The 21076-nt window shown below is 41.9% G+C and overlaps 1 protein-coding gene across 7 annotated transcripts in view; it reads left to right on the top strand.

The window, feature by feature from the left end:
• The window catches only part of LOC6036877 (spectrin beta chain), an 86900-nt gene extending 65824 nt beyond the window's left edge, over positions 1 to 21076 (top strand). For 2 of the 7 annotated variants that reach the window (XM_038253119.1, XM_038253120.1), the window contains exons 4-12: positions 57 to 5643; positions 5705 to 5901; positions 5957 to 6146; positions 7379 to 7468; positions 7767 to 7961; positions 8423 to 8532; positions 14076 to 14242; positions 14318 to 14500; positions 18221 to 21076. In XM_038253119.1, the coding sequence (XP_038109047.1) occupies positions 57 to 5643; positions 5705 to 5901; positions 5957 to 6146; positions 7379 to 7468; positions 7767 to 7961; positions 8423 to 8532; positions 14076 to 14242; positions 14318 to 14500; positions 18221 to 18224 (6723 nt within the window). In that variant the 3' untranslated portion in view covers positions 18225 to 21076. Of the gene's footprint in view, positions 1 to 56; positions 5644 to 5704; positions 5902 to 5956; positions 6147 to 6838; positions 6893 to 7378; positions 7469 to 7766; positions 7962 to 8422; positions 8533 to 14075; positions 14243 to 14317; positions 14501 to 18220 lie in introns of all 7 variants that reach the window. The other 5 variants (XM_038253122.1, XM_038253121.1, XM_038253124.1 and 2 more) reach the window with 5 other exon arrangements.

Below are 21076 nucleotides of genomic sequence, written 5' to 3'. Positions count from 1 at the left end.
CCTGCTAACAAAACCCCTCAGATTGGATTCTAATTAGTCATTTTCTCCCCCCTCAGATCCAAGATATCACCATCGAGGAGACCGACAACAAGGAGACCAAGTCCGCCAAGGATGCGCTGCTGCTGTGGTGTCAGATGAAGACCGCCGGCTACCACAACGTGAACGTGCGCAACTTCACGACCTCGTGGCGGGACGGGTTGGCCTTCAACGCCATCATCCACAAGCATCGTCCGGATCTGATCCAGTTCGACAAGCTGACCAAGAACAACCCAATCCAGAACCTGAACAACGCGTTCAACGTGGCCGAGGAGAAGCTCGGTCTGACGAAGCTGCTCGACGCGGAGGACGTGTTCGTCGAGCATCCGGACGAAAAGTCCATCATCACCTACGTCGTCACGTACTATCACTACTTTAGCAAGCTGAAGCAGGAGACGGTGCAGGGCAAGCGTATCGGCAAGGTGGTCGGCATCGCGATGGACAACGACCGCATGATCAACGAGTACGAATCGCTGACGAGCGAGCTGCTCAAGTGGATCGAAGTGACGATCGTGCAGCTCGGAGACCGACAGTTTGCCAACTCGCTGGTCGGCGTTCAGCAGCAGCTGGCGCAGTTCTCCAACTACCGCACCGTCGAGAAACCGCCCAAGTTTGTCGAGAAGGGAAACCTCGAGGTTCTGCTGTTCACACTCCAGTCCAAGATGCGGGCCAACAACCAGAAGCCGTACACGCCGAAGGAGGGCAAGATGATTTCCGACATCAACAAGGCGTGGGAACGCCTCGAAAAATCCGAACACGAGCGTGAACTCGCCCTCCGCGAGGAACTCATCCGCCAGGAGAAGCTCGAACAGCTTGCCGCCCGGTTCAACCGCAAGGCCACCATGCGAGAGACCTGGCTGTCGGAGAACCAGCGTCTGGTCAGCACGGACAACTTTGGGTTCGATTTGGCCGCCGTGGAAGCCGCCGCCAAGAAGCACGAGGCCATCGAGACCGACATCTTCGCGTACGAGGAACGCGTCCAGGCCGTGGTTGCCGTTTGCAACGAGCTCGAGGCTGAAAAGTACCACGACATTGAGAGAATCGCCGCTCGCAAGGAGAACGTCCTGCGTCTGTGGAACTATCTGCTAGAACTGCTACGAGCCCGACGAATGCGCTTGGAGTTCTCCATCCAGCTGCAACAAAACTTCCAGGAGATGATCTACATTCTGGACTCGATGGAGGAGATCAAGCAGCGTCTGCTGACCGACGATTACGGCAAGCATTTGATGGGTGTCGAAGACCTACTTCAGAAGCACTCGCTGGTTGAGGCCGACATCAACGTGCTGGGCGAACGCGTCAAGCAGGTCGTCCAGAACTCGCAGAAATTCCTCGGAGACGAAGAAGGAGGCTACAAACCGTGCGATCCGGCCATCATCGTTGATCGCGTCCAGCGTCTGGAGGATGCTTACGCCGAACTGTGCAAACTGGCCGTCGAGCGTCGTTCCCGGCTGGAAGAGAGCCGCAAGCTGTGGCAGTTCTACTGGGACATGGCCGACGAGGAGAACTGGATCAAGGAGAAGGAACAGATTGTTTCAACCGACGAGATTGGTCACGACTTGACCACCGTCAATCTGCTGCTGTCCAAGCACAAGGCCCTGGAGAAGGAGATCAACTCGCACGAGCAGCAACTGATGGCGGTTAGCACCGTCGGTGACGAACTGGTCCGCCAGGGTCACTTCGGTGCCGATCGCATCGACGAGCGACTCAAGGAGATCCTGGTCATGTGGAACAACCTGCTTGACCTTAACGTTTCCCGCCGTAAGCGTTTGGAGAACGCCGTCGACTACTTCCAACTGTTTGCCGATGCTGACGATATCGACAACTGGATGCTGGACGCGCTGCGTCTCGTGTCTTCCGAGGACGTTGGCCGTGACGAGGCTAACGTGCAGAGTCTGCTGAAGAAGCACAAGGACGTTGCCGATGAGCTGAAGAACTACGCCGAAACAATCGAACAGCTGCACACGCAAGCCCAGAACCTAACCCTGACCGAACCGGAGCAGCAAAAGGTCCAGGAACGTCTCGCCGCCATCGATGCCCGCTACAAGGAACTCATGGAACTGGCCAAACTGCGCAAACAGCGTCTGCTCGATGCGCTCAGCTTGTACAAGCTCATTTCCGAGAGCGACGGCGTCGAGCAATGGATCGGTGAAAAGGAACGCATGCTCCAAACCATGGTTCCTGGCAAGGACATCGAGGATGTGGAAATCATGAAGCACCGATACGATGGCTTTGACAAGGAGATGAACGCCAACGCGTCGCGTGTCGCAGTCGTCAACCAACTTGCTCGCCAGCTGCTGCATGTTGAACACCCGAACTCGGAGGAAATCATCGAGAAGCAGAACCATCTGAACCAGGCATGGTCGAAGCTGCGCGAGCAGGCTGAGGGCAAACGCGATGACCTTAAATCTGCCCACGGCGTGCAGACCTTCTACATTGAGTGCCGCGAGACAATCTCTTGGATCGAGGACAAGAAGCGAATCCTCACCGAAACCGACAGCCTCCAGATGGACCTTACGGGCGTCATGACCCTGCAGCGTCGTCTGAGCGGCATGGAACGCGATCTCGCCGCCATTCAGGCCAAGCTGACCGCTCTGGAAAGCGAGGCCGATGCCATCGAGGGTGATCATCCGGAAGAAGCCGCCCTGATCCGCGAGCGTGTTGCCCAAATCCAGGTCATCTGGGAACAGTTGACGCAGATGCTGAAGGAACGCGACTCCAAGTTGGAGGAAGCCGGCGATCTGCACCGTTTCCTGCGCGATCTGGACCACTTCCAGGCCTGGTTGACCAAGACACAGACGGATGTCGCTTCCGAGGACACGCCGACGTCGCTGCCGGAGGCTGAGAAGCTGCTGAACCAACACCAGAGCATCCGCGAGGAAATTGACAACTACACCGAGGATTACACCAAGATGATGGAGTACGGCGAGGGACTCACTTCGGAGCCCACTCAGACCGAAGATCCGCAGTACATGTTCCTGCGTGAGCGTCTCCGTGCTCTGAAGGACGGCTGGGAGGAGCTGCACCAGATGTGGGAGAACCGCCAGGTGCTCCTGTCGCAAAGCCTCGATCAGCAGCTGTTCAACCGTGATGCCCGCCAGGCCGAGGTTCTGCTTAGCCAGCAAGAACACGTTCTCAGCAAGGACGATACTCCGGTCAACCTGGAGCAGGCCGAGAATCAGCTGAAGCGTCACGAAGCGTTCCTCACCACGATGGAAGCCAACGACGAAAAGATCAACACGATCGTCCAGGTGTCGGATCAGCTGGCCGAGAAGCAGCACTTTGACTCCGACAAGATTGGAAAGCGTGCCGAAAGTATCGCTCATCGTCGTGACGACAACCGCAACCGCGCGATTGAACTGCACGAGAAGCTAAAGAACCAGGTCAAGTTGCATGAGTTCCTGCAGGACATTGAAGAGCTGACCGAATGGGTCCAGGAGAAGTACATTACCGCCCAGGATGATACCTACCGCAGCGCCAAAACTGTCCACAGCAAATGGACTCGCCACCAGGCCTTCGAGGCCGAAATTGCCGCCAACAAGGAGCGTCTGCACGAAGCCCAGAAGGCCGCCCAAGAGCTCATGGTTGAGAAGCCAGAATTCAAGGAAATCATCGAACCCAAGTTGACAGATTTGGCCAAGAACTTTGACGAGCTGGAGACGAGCACCAAGGAGAAGGGAGAGCTGCTGTTCGACGCCAAGCGTGAAGTTATCGTTCAACAGAGCGCCGACGATATTGATTCCTGGATGGACGACCTTGAGAAGCAGATCATCAACACGGACACGGGTAATGATTTGACCTCGGTGAACATCTTGATGCAGAAGCAACAGGTCATCCAGACCCAGATGGCCGTCAAGGCACGCCAAGTGGAGGAACTGGAGAAGCAGACCGAAGTGCTGACCAAGACCGCCCCGCAGGACGTGCTGGAACCAATTGTGGAGAAGAAGACAGCCGTGAACGCTCGATTTGAGAAGATCAAGGCACCGCTGCTTGAACGCCAGCGTCAGCTGGAGAAGAAGAAGGAAGCCTTCCAGTTCCGTCGTGACGTCGAGGAAGAAAAGTTGTGGATCGACGAGAAGATGCCGCTGGCAAACTCGGAGGAGAACGGCAACTCGCTGTTCAACGTGCACGTGTTGAAGAAGAAGCACCAGTCGCTGAACACCGAGATCGATAACCACGAGCCGAGGATTATGACGATTTGCAACAACGGACAGAAGCTGATCGACGAAGGACACGAGGATGCTTCCCAGTTTGCTGACTTGATCAGTCAGTTGACGCAAAAGTGGCAGGAGCTGAAGGACTCTATCGACAACCGTCACAAGCAGCTGGATCAGTCGGAGAAGGTGCAGCAGTACTTCTTCGATGCGGCCGAAGCGGAATCGTGGATGAGCGAACAGGAGCTGTACATGATGGTGGAGGATCGTGGAAAGGACGAAATTTCCGCCCAGAACCTGATGAAGAAGCACGAAACGTTGGAGCAGTCTGTTGAGGACTACGCCGATACTATTCGGCAGCTGGGAGAAACTGCGCGTCAGTTGACTACGGAACAGCACGCTTACAGCGATCAGGTCTCGGTGAAACAGTCTCAGCTGGACAAATTGTACGCTGGATTGAAGGACCTCGCGGGAGAACGCCGTGCCCGTCTGGATGAAGCTCTGCAGCTGTTTATGCTGAACCGTGAAGTTGACGACCTGGAGCAATGGATTGCCGAGCGTGAGTTGGTCGCTGGATCGCACGAGCTGGGCCAGGACTACGACCACATTACGCTGCTCTGGGAACGGTTCAACGAGTTTGCCCAGGACACGGCTGCGGTCGGAAGCGAGCGAGTGGCCAAGGCCAACGGCATTGCTGACGATCTGATTCACGCCGGACACTCGGACAGTGCAACGATAGCGGAATGGAAGGACGGATTGAACGAGTCGTGGCAAGACCTGCTGGAGCTGATTGAAACCAGGAAGGCAATGTTGGCTGCCTCGCGCGAACTGCACAAATTCTTCCACGACTGCAAGGACGTTCTGGGACGCATCATCGAGAAGCAGCATGGAGTCTCGGATGAGCTGGGTCGCGATGCCGGATCGGTGTCGACACTTCAGCGTAAACACCAGAACTTTATCCAGGACCTTATGACGCTCCATTCGCAAGTGCAACAGATTCAGGAAGAATCATCGAAGCTTCAGGCCGCTTACGCCGGCGAGAAGGCTCGGGAGATCACGAACCGCGAACACGAAGTGCTCGCCGCGTGGGCCAACCTGCAGGGCATGTGTGACGCACGGAAAAACAAACTCGCCGACACCGGAGACCTGTTCAAGTTCTTCAACATGGTTCGCACGCTGATGCTGTGGATGGAGGACGTCGTCCGGCAGATGAACACCTCGGAGAAGCCACGCGACGTTTCCGGCGTCGAGCTGCTGATGAACAACCATCAGAGCTTGAAGGCCGAAATCGACACCCGCGAGGACAACTTCTCCGCGTGTCTCGCCCTCGGTAAGGAACTGCTCGCCCGGAATCACTACGCTTCGGCCGACATTAAGGAACGCCTGCTCCAGCTGACCAACAGCAGAAACGCGCTGCTGCACCGGTGGGAGGAACGCTGGGAGAATCTGCAACTGAGTAAGTGTTTTTTTACTGTTTGAGAGTGCGATAGAGTTGCTGACGTTTGTTTTCATTGCAGTTCTGGAAGTGTATCAGTTTGCCCGTGACGCCGCCGTCGCCGAGGCTTGGTTGATCGCGCAGGAGCCGTACCTGATGTCTACGGAGCTCGGCCACACGATCGACGAGGTCGAGAACCTGATCAAGAAGCACGAGGCGTTCGAGAAGTCCGCCGCAGCACAAGAGGAACGTTTCAGCGCTTTGGAGCGATTGACAACGGTGAGACTTGGAAGACTTTGAAGACTTGGAATTTTAAATGGCTTCTTGTTTGCAGTTTGAGCTCAAAGAAATGAAACGTCGCCAGGAGGCAGCGGAAGAGGCTGAACGTCAGCGTTTGCAGGCGGAAGCGGAGGCAAAGGCCGCGGCGGAAGCCGAAGCAGAGGCGGCACGGCAAGCGGAAGCGGCCGCGCGAGACCAGGCCGATGCGCCCGGATCGCCACATTCCACGAAGGAGCTGGAATCAGGTAAATTGAGACTACTTCTAATGTTTTGGTACCAGGTTCACTGACCCCCGCCCAAACGCCGGTTATTACAACTACTACTACTAATATCTAATCTACATCCACTAACTCTCAACATGAATATACTCGGTACCCAACCTAGCTATTGCTAATCACATTGAACCGCTATCACGTATAGACTTTGTCTTCCCCAAGTCCTGTCCCGTTGAAACGTAACAACTCTGTCCAGAGACGCCACGAGTCACGCGTGCTAAAGCTATTTGAACTGTACATCAGTAAAAGATCCCTGTACCTTTAATATTGAGTCCCACTCTTTCACCGCTGCTCCAAAATGCTAAACAAACCAAAAGTACACAAAACGACTGCATTCGATCAACAAGTTTAAAAAAAAAATGATAAAAAAAATAATCTGGAATGTGTGTGCTTAAGTCCACTCAATGACTTCCGTTGATGCCACCAAAGCTCCGTGCTAGATTGGACTTTAAACAAAACCAAGTGTTCCGACGATGCCATGGCTGGTTTAAAAAATAACCTTTTGATCGAATGCAGCCGTTTTACAATCACACACTCACACTAACACTCTTAATTCTCTTACTCGCTCACACTCTTACACGCTGCCAACGAAAATAACAACAACCAACTAATCGAAACTGTATCTGACTAAATTTCTAACACAAACACACTGTTTTAATCAGTCACTATGCGCGCAACTTCACCTGTAGAAAAAGAAAGACCTATTTCCCAGCCAGGTACTTATCAACTGACCTTACTAACCCTCATTCGAGAAACGTTCTAAATTTTACCCGCTAGCCAGTGCTTGAATGTATCGTGCTTATTTGAACCAGTGCTTAATTTTGGGTTTTTTAAATCGCTTTTATTTTTCTTGGGTAAAACAACGCAAACGAATCTTTATCCCTCTGTCTTTCAAGAAAAAAATGCGGTGTTTGTCTACTTTCTGCTCTACATTTGGGAAACGCTTGTCTCTTTCTCTTCGTCTGTAGGATATTTAGAAATGTATAGAATCTAAGTGTCGACTTTTTTCGGTGTAGTTGGTAATGATTAATGTTTGGTTTTGGTGGTGGTGCTTATGGTAAGCTAGTTAAGGACTAACTTGTTGGTATTATCAGTAGTAATAATGACACTTTACAACAAAGCCCTAGTTATCTTTTTTAACCTGATTTATTATAAGGCATGATTATTGTTTCTTTTACACGTGACTTAACACCTTTGTACAGTGCATGCCGAAACTAAACCGGGTCGGGAAGCAAAGCAGATTCCGAGACCTGCGAGCTCGCGAACTGGCACGCTGCCCAAATACCCTTCCAGTAAGTATTCTCGTTTGTGGTTTTGGCTTTTATCTTTTGTTTTTGGTGTAACGTAACGCTCAACTGATTTGAGAGACCAATCCGGGATGGACGCTAATCACTTGGAAACAAAAAAAAATCGCACTCGGTGCTGGGAGCGCACAAATCGGCTAAATCAACCCAACAAAATTGCAAAATTTTCAACCAGAAAAAAAATCTACATTTTATCATTTTTACTTGTGTTTGTGTATTTTGTGTCACACGTTTGTTTGCGTTTACATTTGTCGCTCATTTGAAAAACAAAAAACCTCGCAAGTAGCTGGCACCGACGCACCCAGCACCAGCACCGCCACCACCCCGCGGAGGCACTCGGGCACGCCGAAAGAGCGCTCCGCCAGCAGCGCCAGTGCCAGCGCGTCCAAAGTCAGCCGAAGATCTCGCTCCAAGAGCCCGTTCCGGAGTTTCCGCTGGAAGCGGGGCACCTCCAAGGCCGAAGTATCCGACGACGAAGGAGGTATCGAAAACAAACCAAAAAAACTGTGCTCTTATTCTTTATCTCATATTATCCCTAAATTCTCATAAAACTACGGTAGTGTAGAACCATCTCTCACTGTGTCTTTTGTGCATGATCTGTTTGTTGTTTCGTGAACTGTTTCTTTCCCTCTATTTAGAGCAAACCTAAATATAGTGTCAAGTAGTGCCAACCCCCCCTAACTATGTGATAGAGACCGAGACCGACCGATTGTGTTTGCCCCATGAAACAGCGAAAGTAGATAAACACCTCCCGAACTTTCCAGCAGTTCTTTTAGAATGAAATGTTTACCAGAATATTTTCCAAATTCAAAATTTTATCAGTTCTCTCTATTAGCGATTTGTATTGGCCAGAAGTTAGTTGCTGCTGAACATCAGGAAAAGGTTTTGAACGCAGAAAAACTAATACATTGTTCATCTTTCCCTCGCGCGACTCGCAAACAGATCGTCCCAGCCCCGGAGGAACCGATGAGGGCGCCCAGGAAGGTATCCTCACCCGGAAGCACGAGTGGGAGTCTACGACGAAGAAGGCATCGAACCGGTCATGGGATAAGGTAAGATATGCGAAGATTTATTTATTTTGTTATTGGAGAAGTCGATGACTCCAACTTCAGCTCTCTAAAAAGATCCGACTCCACCAAAACTTCCTTGTAAAGTAATTTATAACACAGTCCAACACGATTTTGTCTCTGAGACGAGTATATGTGTTCCTAGTAGAATTTCGCCTGCTGAATCCGAATCCGGGTCCAGAATTGCTCCAAATGGTCCCAATTTTGAGATACACCCGTTTGAAATGTTAGTTTAGGCCAAAATTAGCTACTTTGTCGACTATTTTACAAAAGAACTATTGAATAAACAACTAAACCAATACATGTATCTTATAGTTCACGTTTTCCCCTTTCTGCAACACTCCTGGTTTTTAAAATTTGATTGTTTCTACGCATATTTATAGCCATTTTAAAATTATATTTTCAGTTGGTTGTCATTCAAGTTTTTCCAACTTGCATGCAAGTCAAATTATGCTGGGATATCAAAAATAAAAATCAAAAATGCTTTGCAGAACGTTAAATAAGTATGTCTCGGTAATCTAATTGATCATATTTCATGTAATTTTGTCTGCTGAATCCATTCCTATCATTAGATTTTTTCAAAAAGGTCAGCTTTTTGAGTAAAAATTGAATTTTCGATGTTTTTCAAAATAAAATCTATTTTATGCAAAAGTATGACTTAGAGATAACTAAATGTCGATGTCTCGTCAGTCTAATTGATCATTTTTAATGTGTTTTTGTCTGCTGAATTCATTCCCATCATTGGATTTTTTCAAAAAGGTCAGCTTTTTTAGTAAAAATTGAATTTTCGATGATTTTTTCAAAATAAAATCTATTTTATGCTAAAGTATGACTTAGAGATAACTAAATGTCGATGTCTCGTCAGTCGAATTGATCATTTTTAATGTATTTTTGTCTGCTGAATCCATTCCCATCATTAGATTTTTTCGAAAAGGTCAAGTTTTTGAGTAAAAATAGATTTTTTCAAAATAAAATCTATTTTATGAGCAGTTCTCTTCGAAATCGGCCGATATCGACCATTTTTATTTGCTGTATTTTTTTATTTGGCTCAAACTTTGTGTAACTTTGTACAACAAAAAACAAACTTAATCCACCTATGTGGTTGGAGCCTTCCTCACTTATCACCAATAATGGCTGATATGAAATTTCTTCTCTTTCAGATACAAAAATTTCATCTCTTTTTTAGATCCGGAGTAAAAAAGTACATCAATATCACTTAAGTGTACATATCTCAAGACAGGGTTGCCAGATCTCCAATGTTTTGAACTCGTTGGAAAGGTCTCTCGATTGCCTAACCAACGATGGGTCGGATGATGGATCCGGACATTGTTAACATACATTTAAGTGAGATCCGGCTTCCAAAAAGTACATAAATATCACTTAAGTGTACATATCTCGAGACAGCGTTGCCAGATCTACAATGTTTGAACTCGTTGGAAAGGTTTTCTGATAACCAAACCAACGAAGGGTGGGATGGTGGATCCGGACATAGTTTACATACATTTAAGTGAGATCCGGCTTCCAAAAAGTACATCAATATCACTTAAGTGGCCATATCTCGAGACAGGGTTGCCAGATCTCTAATGTTTTGAACTCGTTGGAAAGGTCTTTTGATAACATAACCAACGATGGGTCGGATGGTGGATCCGGACATAGTTTACATACATTTAAGTGAGATCCGGCTTCCAAAAAGTACATCAATATCACTTAAGTGGCTATATCTCGAGACAGGGTTGCCAGATCTTCAATGTTTTAGGCTCGTTGGAAAGGTTTTTTGATAAACTAACCAACGATGGGTCGGATGGTGGATCCGGATACAGTTTACATACATTTAAGTGAGATCCGGCTTCCAAAAAGTACATCAATATCACTTAAGTGGCCATATCTCGAGACAGGGTTGCCAGATCTTCAATGTTTTGGACTCGTTGGAAAGGTCTTTTGATAACATAACCAATGATGGGTCGTATAGTGGAGCCGGACATAGTTTACATACATTTAAGTGAGATCCGGCTTCCAAAAAGTACATCAATATCACTTAAGTGGCTATATCTCTAGACAGGGTTGCCAGATCTTCAATGTTTTAGGCTCGTTGGAAAGGTTTTTTGATAAACTAACCAACGATGGGTCGGATGGTGGATCCGGATACAGTTTACATACATTTAAGTGAGATCCGGCTTCCAAAAAGTACATCAATATCACTTAAGTGGCCATATCTCGAGACAGGGTTGCCAGATCTTCAATGTTTTGGACTCGTTGGAAAGGTCTTTTGATAACACAACCAATGATGGGTCGTATAGTGGAGCCGGACATAGTTTACATACATTTAAGTGAGATCCGGCTTCCAAAAAGTACATCAATATCACTTAAGTGGCCATATCTCGAGACAGGGTTGCCAGATCTTCAATGTTTTAGGCTCGTTAGAAAGGTCTCTTGATAACCTAACCAACGATGGGTCGGATGATGGACCCGGACATAGTTTCAATACATTTAAGTGAGATCCGGATATATGTGAAAACACATTTTTATACATAACTTTTGAAATACTTATCAAAACTTCAATCTGTATAAAACTCGATCTATGGGACCCTAAACTAAGTCGAATGCAACAGGTTCGGGTCAAATCGGTTCAACCAGTGCCGAGAAACATGAGCTAGTTTGTTGGTCACATACATACATACACACACACACATACACACACACATACACACACACACATACACACACACATATACACACACACATATACACAGACATTTGTTCAGTTTCCGATTCTGAGTCGATATGTATACATGAAGGTGGGTCTACGACGTTTTGATTCAAAGTTCATTTTTAGAGCAGGATTATAGCCTTACCTCAGTGAGGAAGGCAAAAAAATGGTCGATATCGGCCGATTTCAAAGAGAATTGCTCATAAAATAGATTTTATTTTGAAAAAATCATCGAAAACTCTATTTTTAATAAAAAAAAAACCTAACCTTTTTGAAAAATCTAATGATGGGAATGGATTCAGCAAACAAAAATACATTATAAATGATCAGTTAGACTGACGAGACATCGACATTTAGTTATCTCTAAGTCATACTTTAGCATAAAATAGATTTTATTTTGAAAAAATCATCGAAAATTCAATTTTTACTTAAAAAGCTGACCTTTTTGAAAAAATCCAATGATGGGAATGGATTCAGCAGACAAAAACACATTAAAAATTATCAGTTAGACTGACGAGACATCGACATTTAGTTATCTCTAAGTCATACTTTTGCATAAAATAGATTTTATTTTGAAAAAATCATCGAAAATTCAATTTTTACTCAAAAAGCTGACCTTTTTGAAAAAATCTAATGATAGGAATGGATTCAGCAGACAAAATTACATGAAATATGATCAATTAGATTACCGAGACATACTTATTTAACGTTCTGCAAAGCATTTTTGATTTTTATTATTGATATCTCAGCATAATTTGACTTGCATGCAAGTTGGAAAAACTTGAATGACAACCAACTGAAAATATAATTTTAAAATGGCTATAAATATGCGTAGAAACAATCAAATTTTAAAAACCAGGGGTGTTTCAGAAAGGGAAAAACGTGAACTATAAGATACATGTATTGGTTTAGTTGTTTATTCAATAGTTCTTTTGTAAAATAGTCGACAAAGTAGCTAATTTTGGCCTAAACTAGCATTTCATACGGGTGTATCTCAAAATTGGGACCATTTGGAGTAATTCTGGACCCGGATTCGGATTCAGCAGGAAAAATTCTACTAGGAACACATATACTCGTCTCAGAGACAAGAAACATTTGATTTATTGTTGAACTGTGTAATTAGCGGACTCCGAATCCGGCATCTAAACGTTGAGAGACTTCAACTCCAAATCCTCGAAAAGTATCCGATTTACAGCCTTGAAAAATCCATCAGGAAAAAAAAATATCTTAGCTAACTTAGTCCCACTGCCCTGAAAATTCCAGTCCATAGAGAAGAACAATATTTAGAAGAAAAAAAAACCTTGAACTGCAAAAAGTATTTTTTTTACCAATGATTTCTTTCACTACATTAAAATAAAAAATCATGAAGATTGAATTTTTTCCCAATTTTAATGTGTTTTGGTATGCATTTTCTTGAAATATTTTTTTTCACTTATTTTCAAGCCAAATTGTACATGAGCATTTCAAAAATTACAAATTAAATTTAAGCTAAGCTAAGTACGGAGCTCAAAAGAAACTCGGTAAAGAAAAGTTGCGTATTTTTTAAATGACCCTCCTCAAGAAACGTTGCCAGTTCTGTTTAGTCGCAGTGATTCTTGTAAAAAAAGATTTTAAATAGAAAAAAACGAAAATTCTAAATTTAATGTTCTTTTTCAGTTTTTAAAACTTTATTTTTCAATTCCAAAATGTTTGTCTTGCACAACTAATATATTTGTTTTTTTTTTGATTTTGTGAAATAAATTTTAGATTTATCAATTTTTAAATCAATCTTTAAATCACAACGATAAATCTGGAGTTTTTTTTTCTCAAAGGTCCTATAAGCAAAATTTTATTATTTTTCTGCATTTGGGTGTTTTTAAATACCCGTGAATAAGGTATTAGACTATGGCAAACAAACAAACAAACTCGCACGTGTTTGACAGTTAGTCAAACTCGCAAACAAATCCAAATGTATGCAGGCTGACGTTTCTTCAAACAAATGCAGGCAAACTGCCAAACTGTTAAAAAGTTTGTTTGTTTGTTTGTAAAGGAGCCATTACACTACCGCAAACAAACTCGCACTTCTTGACAGTTTGCCAGTTTGTCTGCTTTGTTTGTTTGCCTAGATTGGTTTGTACAAACGTCAGCTTGCATACATTTGGCCTTGTGTGCGAGTTTGGCAAACTGTCAAACACGAAAAGTGCGAGTTTGTTTGTTTACGGTAGTGTAATGGCTCCTTCATAGTCTAATACGTCTTTGACTCAAGACGGTTCAAAAAACACCCAAAAAGCAAAAAATGAAAATGTTGTTTATTAGAACCTTAAAAAAACTCTAGAAATATTTTTTCTTATGACTTTTTCGTCTGGTTCACTTTATTCTGAGCCAAAATTTAGGGATTATTAAAACAATATCATACATATTTGGGTATTTTTTGTACAAACAAATGTTTGGTTAAAATTAGGTTTGAAACACTTTTTTTTTCAAAATTGTAGTATTAGTGTTTATGATTCCAATCCATTACAGAAGCTGTGATCGAACGTCGAAGTGCTGATGAGTCTACATTAGGTTCCGGATGGAAATACATGCTTTTCCTCAGACCTAAATTATGTTGTTCCATTGCTGATGCCATCTTATCAGACAGAATCTCATGATTTTTTCTTGTTGTCAGGATTCTGTTTTCAATGCCTTTGATTTATATCCGCTTTGTGCCTTCCGAGGAGTATTGCTAAGGAGGAAGTGTTTTCTCTTATTTTTTGTTTTGCCTTTTGGCCAAGAGAGCTCGTCAAGCGTTCATTGGAAATACATCAAAACTTTAACCCCATTTCTCTTTCCTTTTTTTCAGGTTTACTGCGTGGCCCGTAACGGTCGCCTGACGTTCTTCAAGGACCAGAAGTCGGCCAAACTCGTCCCGGAGCAGACGTTCCGCGGGGAACCGCCGCTAGAGCTGAAGGGAGCGCGCATCGAAATTGCCACTGACTACACCAAGAAGAAGCATGTGTTCAGAATAAAGTATGGCAATACTGGAAAGAAGGACTGCTGGGAACTATGTATTAATGCATGTGAAATTTTGTGTTCTCGTTTTAGGCTGTCGAACGGCGCCGAATTCCTGCAGCAGTGTCACGACGACCTCGAGATGAACCAATGGGTAACTGCTTTGAAAGCCCAGTGCGAGCTTGACGCTAGCGGTGAAGGCCGTTCGTTAACGTTGCCAGCCTCATCACAGAAAGATGAACAAAAGAGACGGTCATTCTTTACACTGAAGAAAAAGTAAATTGGATTTTACACCTTTTCTTCCCCCCTTTTTCCCTTCTTTACACGAACACAAACACACACAGATACACTTACACTCACTCACACACACCCAGTCACACACCTACACTGAAACAAGTCAAAATTTACAAACAAATCTCACCACGACAATGACCGAAAGCATTCTCACGTATGATAGTCAATACCATCATTTCACCCCTACGACGACAGACGCGCGCGCGCACGTGAATCTTTCACCAAATGTGTTTGTGCTTGTCTCTTGTCACACCTAGTGCGTTCAAAAGTCTTTTGTTATTTAATTTTATATTGTTTGACATCTCGCCTCGAGGCTTCAGCTGTGAGAGATCACAACGGTTTTTTTATTTGTTTTAGAGTTTTAAGTTGTGTTTTGTTTTGCTCATCTGTTCCGTTATAAGTTTCTTTCGTTGTCAACAAAAAACAAGTATCTTTTATTCACCACACTTGGTTATGTCACCCACCGCATCATCACAGCACAGCACACACGTTCTTTTTAGGGATTGTTTTTCATGATCACATCACATCACTCTATCTTTATTCACGCGTTACGCATGCTATGATTCGGTTTGTTCTTGTTTTGTTTTCGTTTGATGAATGCTTTCGTATGACATTGGTGATTATTTAATAAGTCTAAATTACATGTATTCGAACACAAAAGCAGCACAATTGTATTGGTAACAGGGCATTAAATTTTAATGCTATTTTATATTTTTTAGGTTTGTTTATTGATTTGACTTGACTCATTAATTTTATAAAAGTTATGGCAATTGAATTAACATGAAACAAAAAACACATGAATTTCATGTAAAATTCACTTATCGATGCCTGTGTGCTCTCTTGTTCTATCTAGATATTAATCTCAGAAAACTTAGTACAAAAGAGCACACAGGCATCGTTATGTCAGAACATACAAGAAAATGAATGAAAATGAAATTTTGGAAAATCGTAAGAAATACTTCCTGGCTCGGTTCTTTAGGTAAAAATAAGTAACTGTGCAAATTTTGAGCCAAATCGGTTAAGGGTTAAGGGTCGCTTTTTATCATTGAAGTTTTTATGGGAAAAATCGAAAAAATGTATGGGCCGGGCCAAAGCAAAAATTTCAAAATTCCGCTTGAAGGTGGCGTTAAATGTGTCGGATTATTGTCAAGTCATTTTTTTTTTTCATTGTCAAGTATTCTCAAACTTCTTATGTAAAATTGTATGAAAAACAGCTTTGTCAAAGACCGCAAAACAATCCGAGTTAACCCTGACGAGTTATTAACGGCTTAAAGAAAACGTTTTTGTATGAAGAGATTTTTTTTACCAACTTCAACGATAAAAAGCGAACCTTAACCGATTTCGTTTATAATTTTTTTACAGCTACTTATTTTACTAAGGAATTGAATCAGAGGGTATCCCTGACGTCGATTTTTTTATTATTAATGTTCATTTATGCTTTTGAATTATCTGTGTCTTGAGAACAGATTTTCTGATCAATTTGGTATCTTCGACAGTTGTAGATATTACTTAGGACCAAGTTGATTAAAATTAAATTCGGCAGTGTTGCCAATTTATCAACAAAAAAATGATATTTTTTAAGAAAACGTGAAAAAAAAGTTGGAAAAAAAACTTTTTTACTCTATTTTTAGAATTTGATACCGTGCAACGTTTTCAATTTTTTTTTTTTGTTAAAAACGTGACTTTTTTACCAGTAAAAGTCTTGACATAGCATGACCATTTCTGAAAATATTGTTTTTTTTTTTAGTTTTGTTTTTTTTTTGGTTGACTTTTCAGCCTCTGAAAGAAAAGGAGTGTTTTTTTGCAAAAAACTGCATTTAAAAAACTTCAATAACTAGTGATTCATATGTTCACTGTCATAATTTTGTTTGTATCCATAAACCACGTGGACACTTTTTTGAAAACTTTCAAGATTTAGGCTTTCTAGACTTCATTGTGCGTTGACTTGAACGTTAAACGGCTATAATATATAAATTATTGTTTTTGTTAAATTTACGTAATTGGGTGTGTACGTAAGCTGCAGTTGAATTCAATGTGATGTAATTTTACGTCAAACTGCCCTGTGTAAATAAATACAGAAATTCCATTTGAAAAGAGCCTAAACCGAAAAAAAACTTCTCCGATCGGGCTCAAACTTTTGGTTCCTTGGCCTAAATAATTAGACTCGCATTTTTTTTTGTTTGGCAATTAGGGTGACCTACATCGTGCTAGGGTGGTTCGAAAAATGGCAATTTTCATAATTTTTCGCAAAAACCACTTTTCTAAAAAAAAAAAATCATATCTCCGTGCCATTTCATCCGATTTTAGCTGTGCAAAAGAAAGGTGATTAGTTTGGCTATTTGAGAAAAAAAGTAAGAAGTTTAAAAAATCTAGCTTAATATTTGAAAAAGTCGTATGAAAACTTAAAATGGCGTTTTGACCGTGTCTGGACCAAAGAGCCTATGTCTGAAAATATTTTTTATCGGATTCCTCGGAAAATTTCACATAACATATCAAAAAATTGGTGATGTCGAACCGTACGTTTCCAAGATATGATTTTTTGAAAATAAAAACTGAGTTTTTCGACGCGCCACGCGCATAATTACGTTAATTGTGTCTTTTTGACTTTGAATAACGTCTTATTCGAAGGTATAGAGGATTTGCAGCAAAGCTAAAAGACACATGTTGCCACCTATGAACAAGTAGCGTAAACCTATGATTTTTCGAAAAAATGTGTTTTTACCTTCAAAATCATTATTTTTATAAAACTTATTCCGGATTCGTATGAGAAAAATTATTTCCAACAATTTGGTGTATAACTTTCCAATATTTGTTAGATTTTTCTATAAGAAAACTGTAAATTTAGAAAAGATAGTAATTTGGACTATTTGGCAAGAAAGTCTGTCAAAATCAATGAAAATTGTTGAATATACGTTAACACATCTATTATCATTTATATAACTGTTTATTTCTTTGATAGATATGGAAACTATTTTTTCGTGTTCCAAAACATGTTTTTTAAAGAAAAAGTTCACAAATTTCTGCGCGCCCAAAAAATGATGTTCATTATTTTAAAGCAAAAAATTTTTCTCGTCTTTTGCAACTAGTTTCATTAAGATTGATGCAGGGAATCATGAGAAATAAGCGATTTTGTTCTTCAATCCAGCAGAAAGGAATACGATTTTTGGCAAGTAACCCCATTTTGGCGCCACCTGCATTTGAAACACAGTCGCGCTGCAAAACCTCAATTGGGGTGCCATTTTAAAAAAATAGCGCGCCGCATGCAATGGACAGTGCCGTCTAATTTTCACCATTCAATTCGAAATTTATTCAGCAATTTTCTTTCAAACTTTCCGCAAAAATTGTTCTACTGACGACAAATTAAATGTTTTAGAATGTTTTCAAAATGCAGAGAATTTGCAAGCAGATTACTTAAGAAGCTTAAGAAAAAACTTAAATTGTTGGGAGCTTTGCTTAGTAGACTCAAAACTAGTACGTCTACTCTATTTAGCTTTTGAATATTTTTTTGCTCATTTATTTGCACATCGCAAAGCTTTTATTTTACTAGAAACTAAGTTACACACATACAATTGTGCTTGCTGCAAAACACAAAATTCCGAAATGTTTAGAAATAAGTTAGTTTTAACGAAAAAAAAATATCCAAATTTTTAATCTCCATTTTATCCGTTTTCTCTTCTTCGTTTCCTTTCATTTTATTTACAGTTAAAATCTTTACAAAAACATACATGATCCGCTAACGACACATCTAAGTAAAAAGCAAGAATGAGCAGCAAAACTGTACTACAAAACCAACACGCCCCTCCCAATTGGACGACCTTCTTCTGTTTTAACTTAAAATTGCGCTAGTGAAATTGTCGAAAGTACGTACTATTTGTATAACCCTTCGCCGCGCAACGACAAAAAGCAAAAGTGAGAGAACAAAGCAAAAGCGCGCGCAACACTAGTGGAGCCAGATTTCCTAACAAAAAACAAAAACAAAAAAGCGAAAGTCAGTCTACGTTTTTTCTCCAAAACTCTTTGTACTATATAACTGTGTAACACAAACACAGGGCCGCCACCAAGCCTGTTTGGGGCGCAAGCAACTGCTTTCAGGGTTTTCCTTTTTGACCTTCATCAGTACACGCATCATCATCAAATCACACACACAAAAAAACTCTTATAGCGGAAAATTATTAACAAAAAAGAAAGCAACATGTTTTATGTGGTAGCGTCTTCGCAAATCATATTATATAGAGAAAGCCTAGAATACACACACAGACAGACAGAGCAGAACACAAATAATAGTCCCCTTGAACCAGCAAAAAAAATGATGTTTAGATAAGTGACACACAGTTAAAACACTCTGCTAAAGCTGATTTGGAACCAAATTTGACACGAAGGATAGAGGAAGAAAACCTTAATGTGTAAGCACCTGACGAAGAATATTTTTAACAACAATCTGTGTATAAAAAAAAGCAAGTCGAAAAGTATCTAAATAATAAAATATTTATTTTATCCTAATCGAAGACAAAACACACACACACACAAGTCAGCAGCGAAGAAAAAAAAAAGCAAAACAAACGAGATTCAACTCTTCTACCGGCATCTAATTACGCGCACGTTCTTCGGTTTCGTTTCGCGAGAAAAGAAACTGGAAGGTATTGCAAATATCACAAACAAACACACACGAAACGACACGACACGATGTCCGCGCAAAATGTGGCCAGTATGTGGCCAGTGTGCCGATGGGTCGCCACCAGCTTGTAGTAGAGAACAACTTGATTTCTTTATTTTACAAACGAATAAAAAAAGTTCAAGAAAAACAAAAAACAGTTGTGCAGTGCAAGTTCTTCTACCTAGTATTCGGTATGTGAAAGAAAGTTTTAAAAAAATTGCAAGCTTAAATGGGCCAAGGGCAAGGGCAGAGGGTGTGGTGTTCAAGGTCTCCAATTTGTTGTGTTCACGCCAGAAAGTAAAGTCATGCTTGCCGCAAAATTCGCTTCCCCTTTTTATATAGTCGTGTGCGTGTTTGATTGAGGGCGACGCCTCTAGTTGTGTGTTGCTAAGATCAGCATAGCCATGATCTAAGCAACCTGTGACTATCCGTCGATCGCAGTAACCAGTGCTGTCACCTGTCGGGAATTTTCAAAGAACCTTGGCTTAGTCAAACATTTCTTAAGTCATGGCTACGTTGATCTTACAACGTTGTGTGTAAAAGCGCGCGCTTTCCAGTATGATAGCAATAGCAAATATGTGCAGCACAAAAGTTAATTCAGAGAGAGATAAAACACTCTTCTTTTTGGGTTCCAAGTCCAACCAATATTTTCAGTAAAGTGCAAGTTACACCTCTTTTTCTATCAGTCTTCACACAAAACCCCCTTTTTAATTTCGACTCTAGCATGTAAGAAGGAGGAGAATTACAGCAGCGCGCAGAAGAGGAGCAGAAAATAGTTGATAGCTATTTGTCTTATAGCGTTAGTGGATTGGCCGACGACGACGACGGGGACGCAACGATCTTCGAAAGAGAGAAAGAGACAGAAAGAATGTGCAGATTGTGGCGTGGCGAACGAGGCACGAAGTACTGAACGCGGAGTCATGAAGAGAGCACGCACGGTCGTCGGCCACTTATTGGTTAATATTAATGAGAAAAAAAAAGAAGAAAATTAAATGATAATATATAAAGAAGAAAACAACAAAAATTTATTTGCAATATATTATACAAAATGAAGCAAAAACCTTTTCAACCGTCGTCGTTTCGGTACACAAGAGATACAATTATTTTGAGAGGGATAAATCAACAATAATCATAGTGTTTTGCTTATTTGTAGAACCTACAATGGTACATTATTTATTTTATTATTGTCTAATTTAGTATGTACTAAATGCGCAGCGTTAGAGAAAATTAAAGATAAAAAAAATAAAAAAAGCAAATTTAATATATATTAGATCGCTTCTGTAAAAGCAAGTTTGTTTTATACAACAACAACAAAAAGCATACATAAAATCAATCAAGTATATTTTTTAAACTGCCAGCTTGTGAGAGTAAAGAGAACAACAACAACAACAAATAAAGATATATTCAACTATTATTCGAAGTTGTTTTACTTGAGCGCAAAAGAAATTGGAGAAAGCGGCTGCTGCCAGCCACCCCCAAAATCAAATTCGTGAAACACAAAAAATCATGCAATTAAATCAGCAAACACACACGCAAAACGCATCGTGACACTCGAACACACACACACACGCGCGCGCTGTCGCAGCAGAACTCAAAACAAGAGACGAAAGTGCACTTCCGGTAGAAAATAGGATGGGCTAAAGCTGAGCTGCGCTTGCGCGAATAGTACATCCGATTTTCACTTTATCTGCAGTTTCTCTTGGCGCGTGCATTCAGCAAGAAAGAAAAGGAAAACAAAGAAGAAACAAGAAAAATTACTAAATGATAAGATTAAAGAGATATTTACATCTATTAATTCAACTTTATTTTATAAAAAAAAAACAATGGCTAAGGCAAACAACAAAAAAGTGTAAAAGTATATCTGAAGAAATCAAGGAAAAAAAGTACACTTGATATTAAAAAAA

This window comes from Culex quinquefasciatus, chromosome 2 (assembly GCF_015732765.1).
Source record: "Culex quinquefasciatus strain JHB chromosome 2, VPISU_Cqui_1.0_pri_paternal, whole genome shotgun sequence".
NCBI lineage: Eukaryota > Metazoa > Arthropoda > Insecta > Diptera > Culicidae > Culex > Culex quinquefasciatus.
This window is presented reverse-complemented; position numbering and strand designations above follow the sequence as displayed.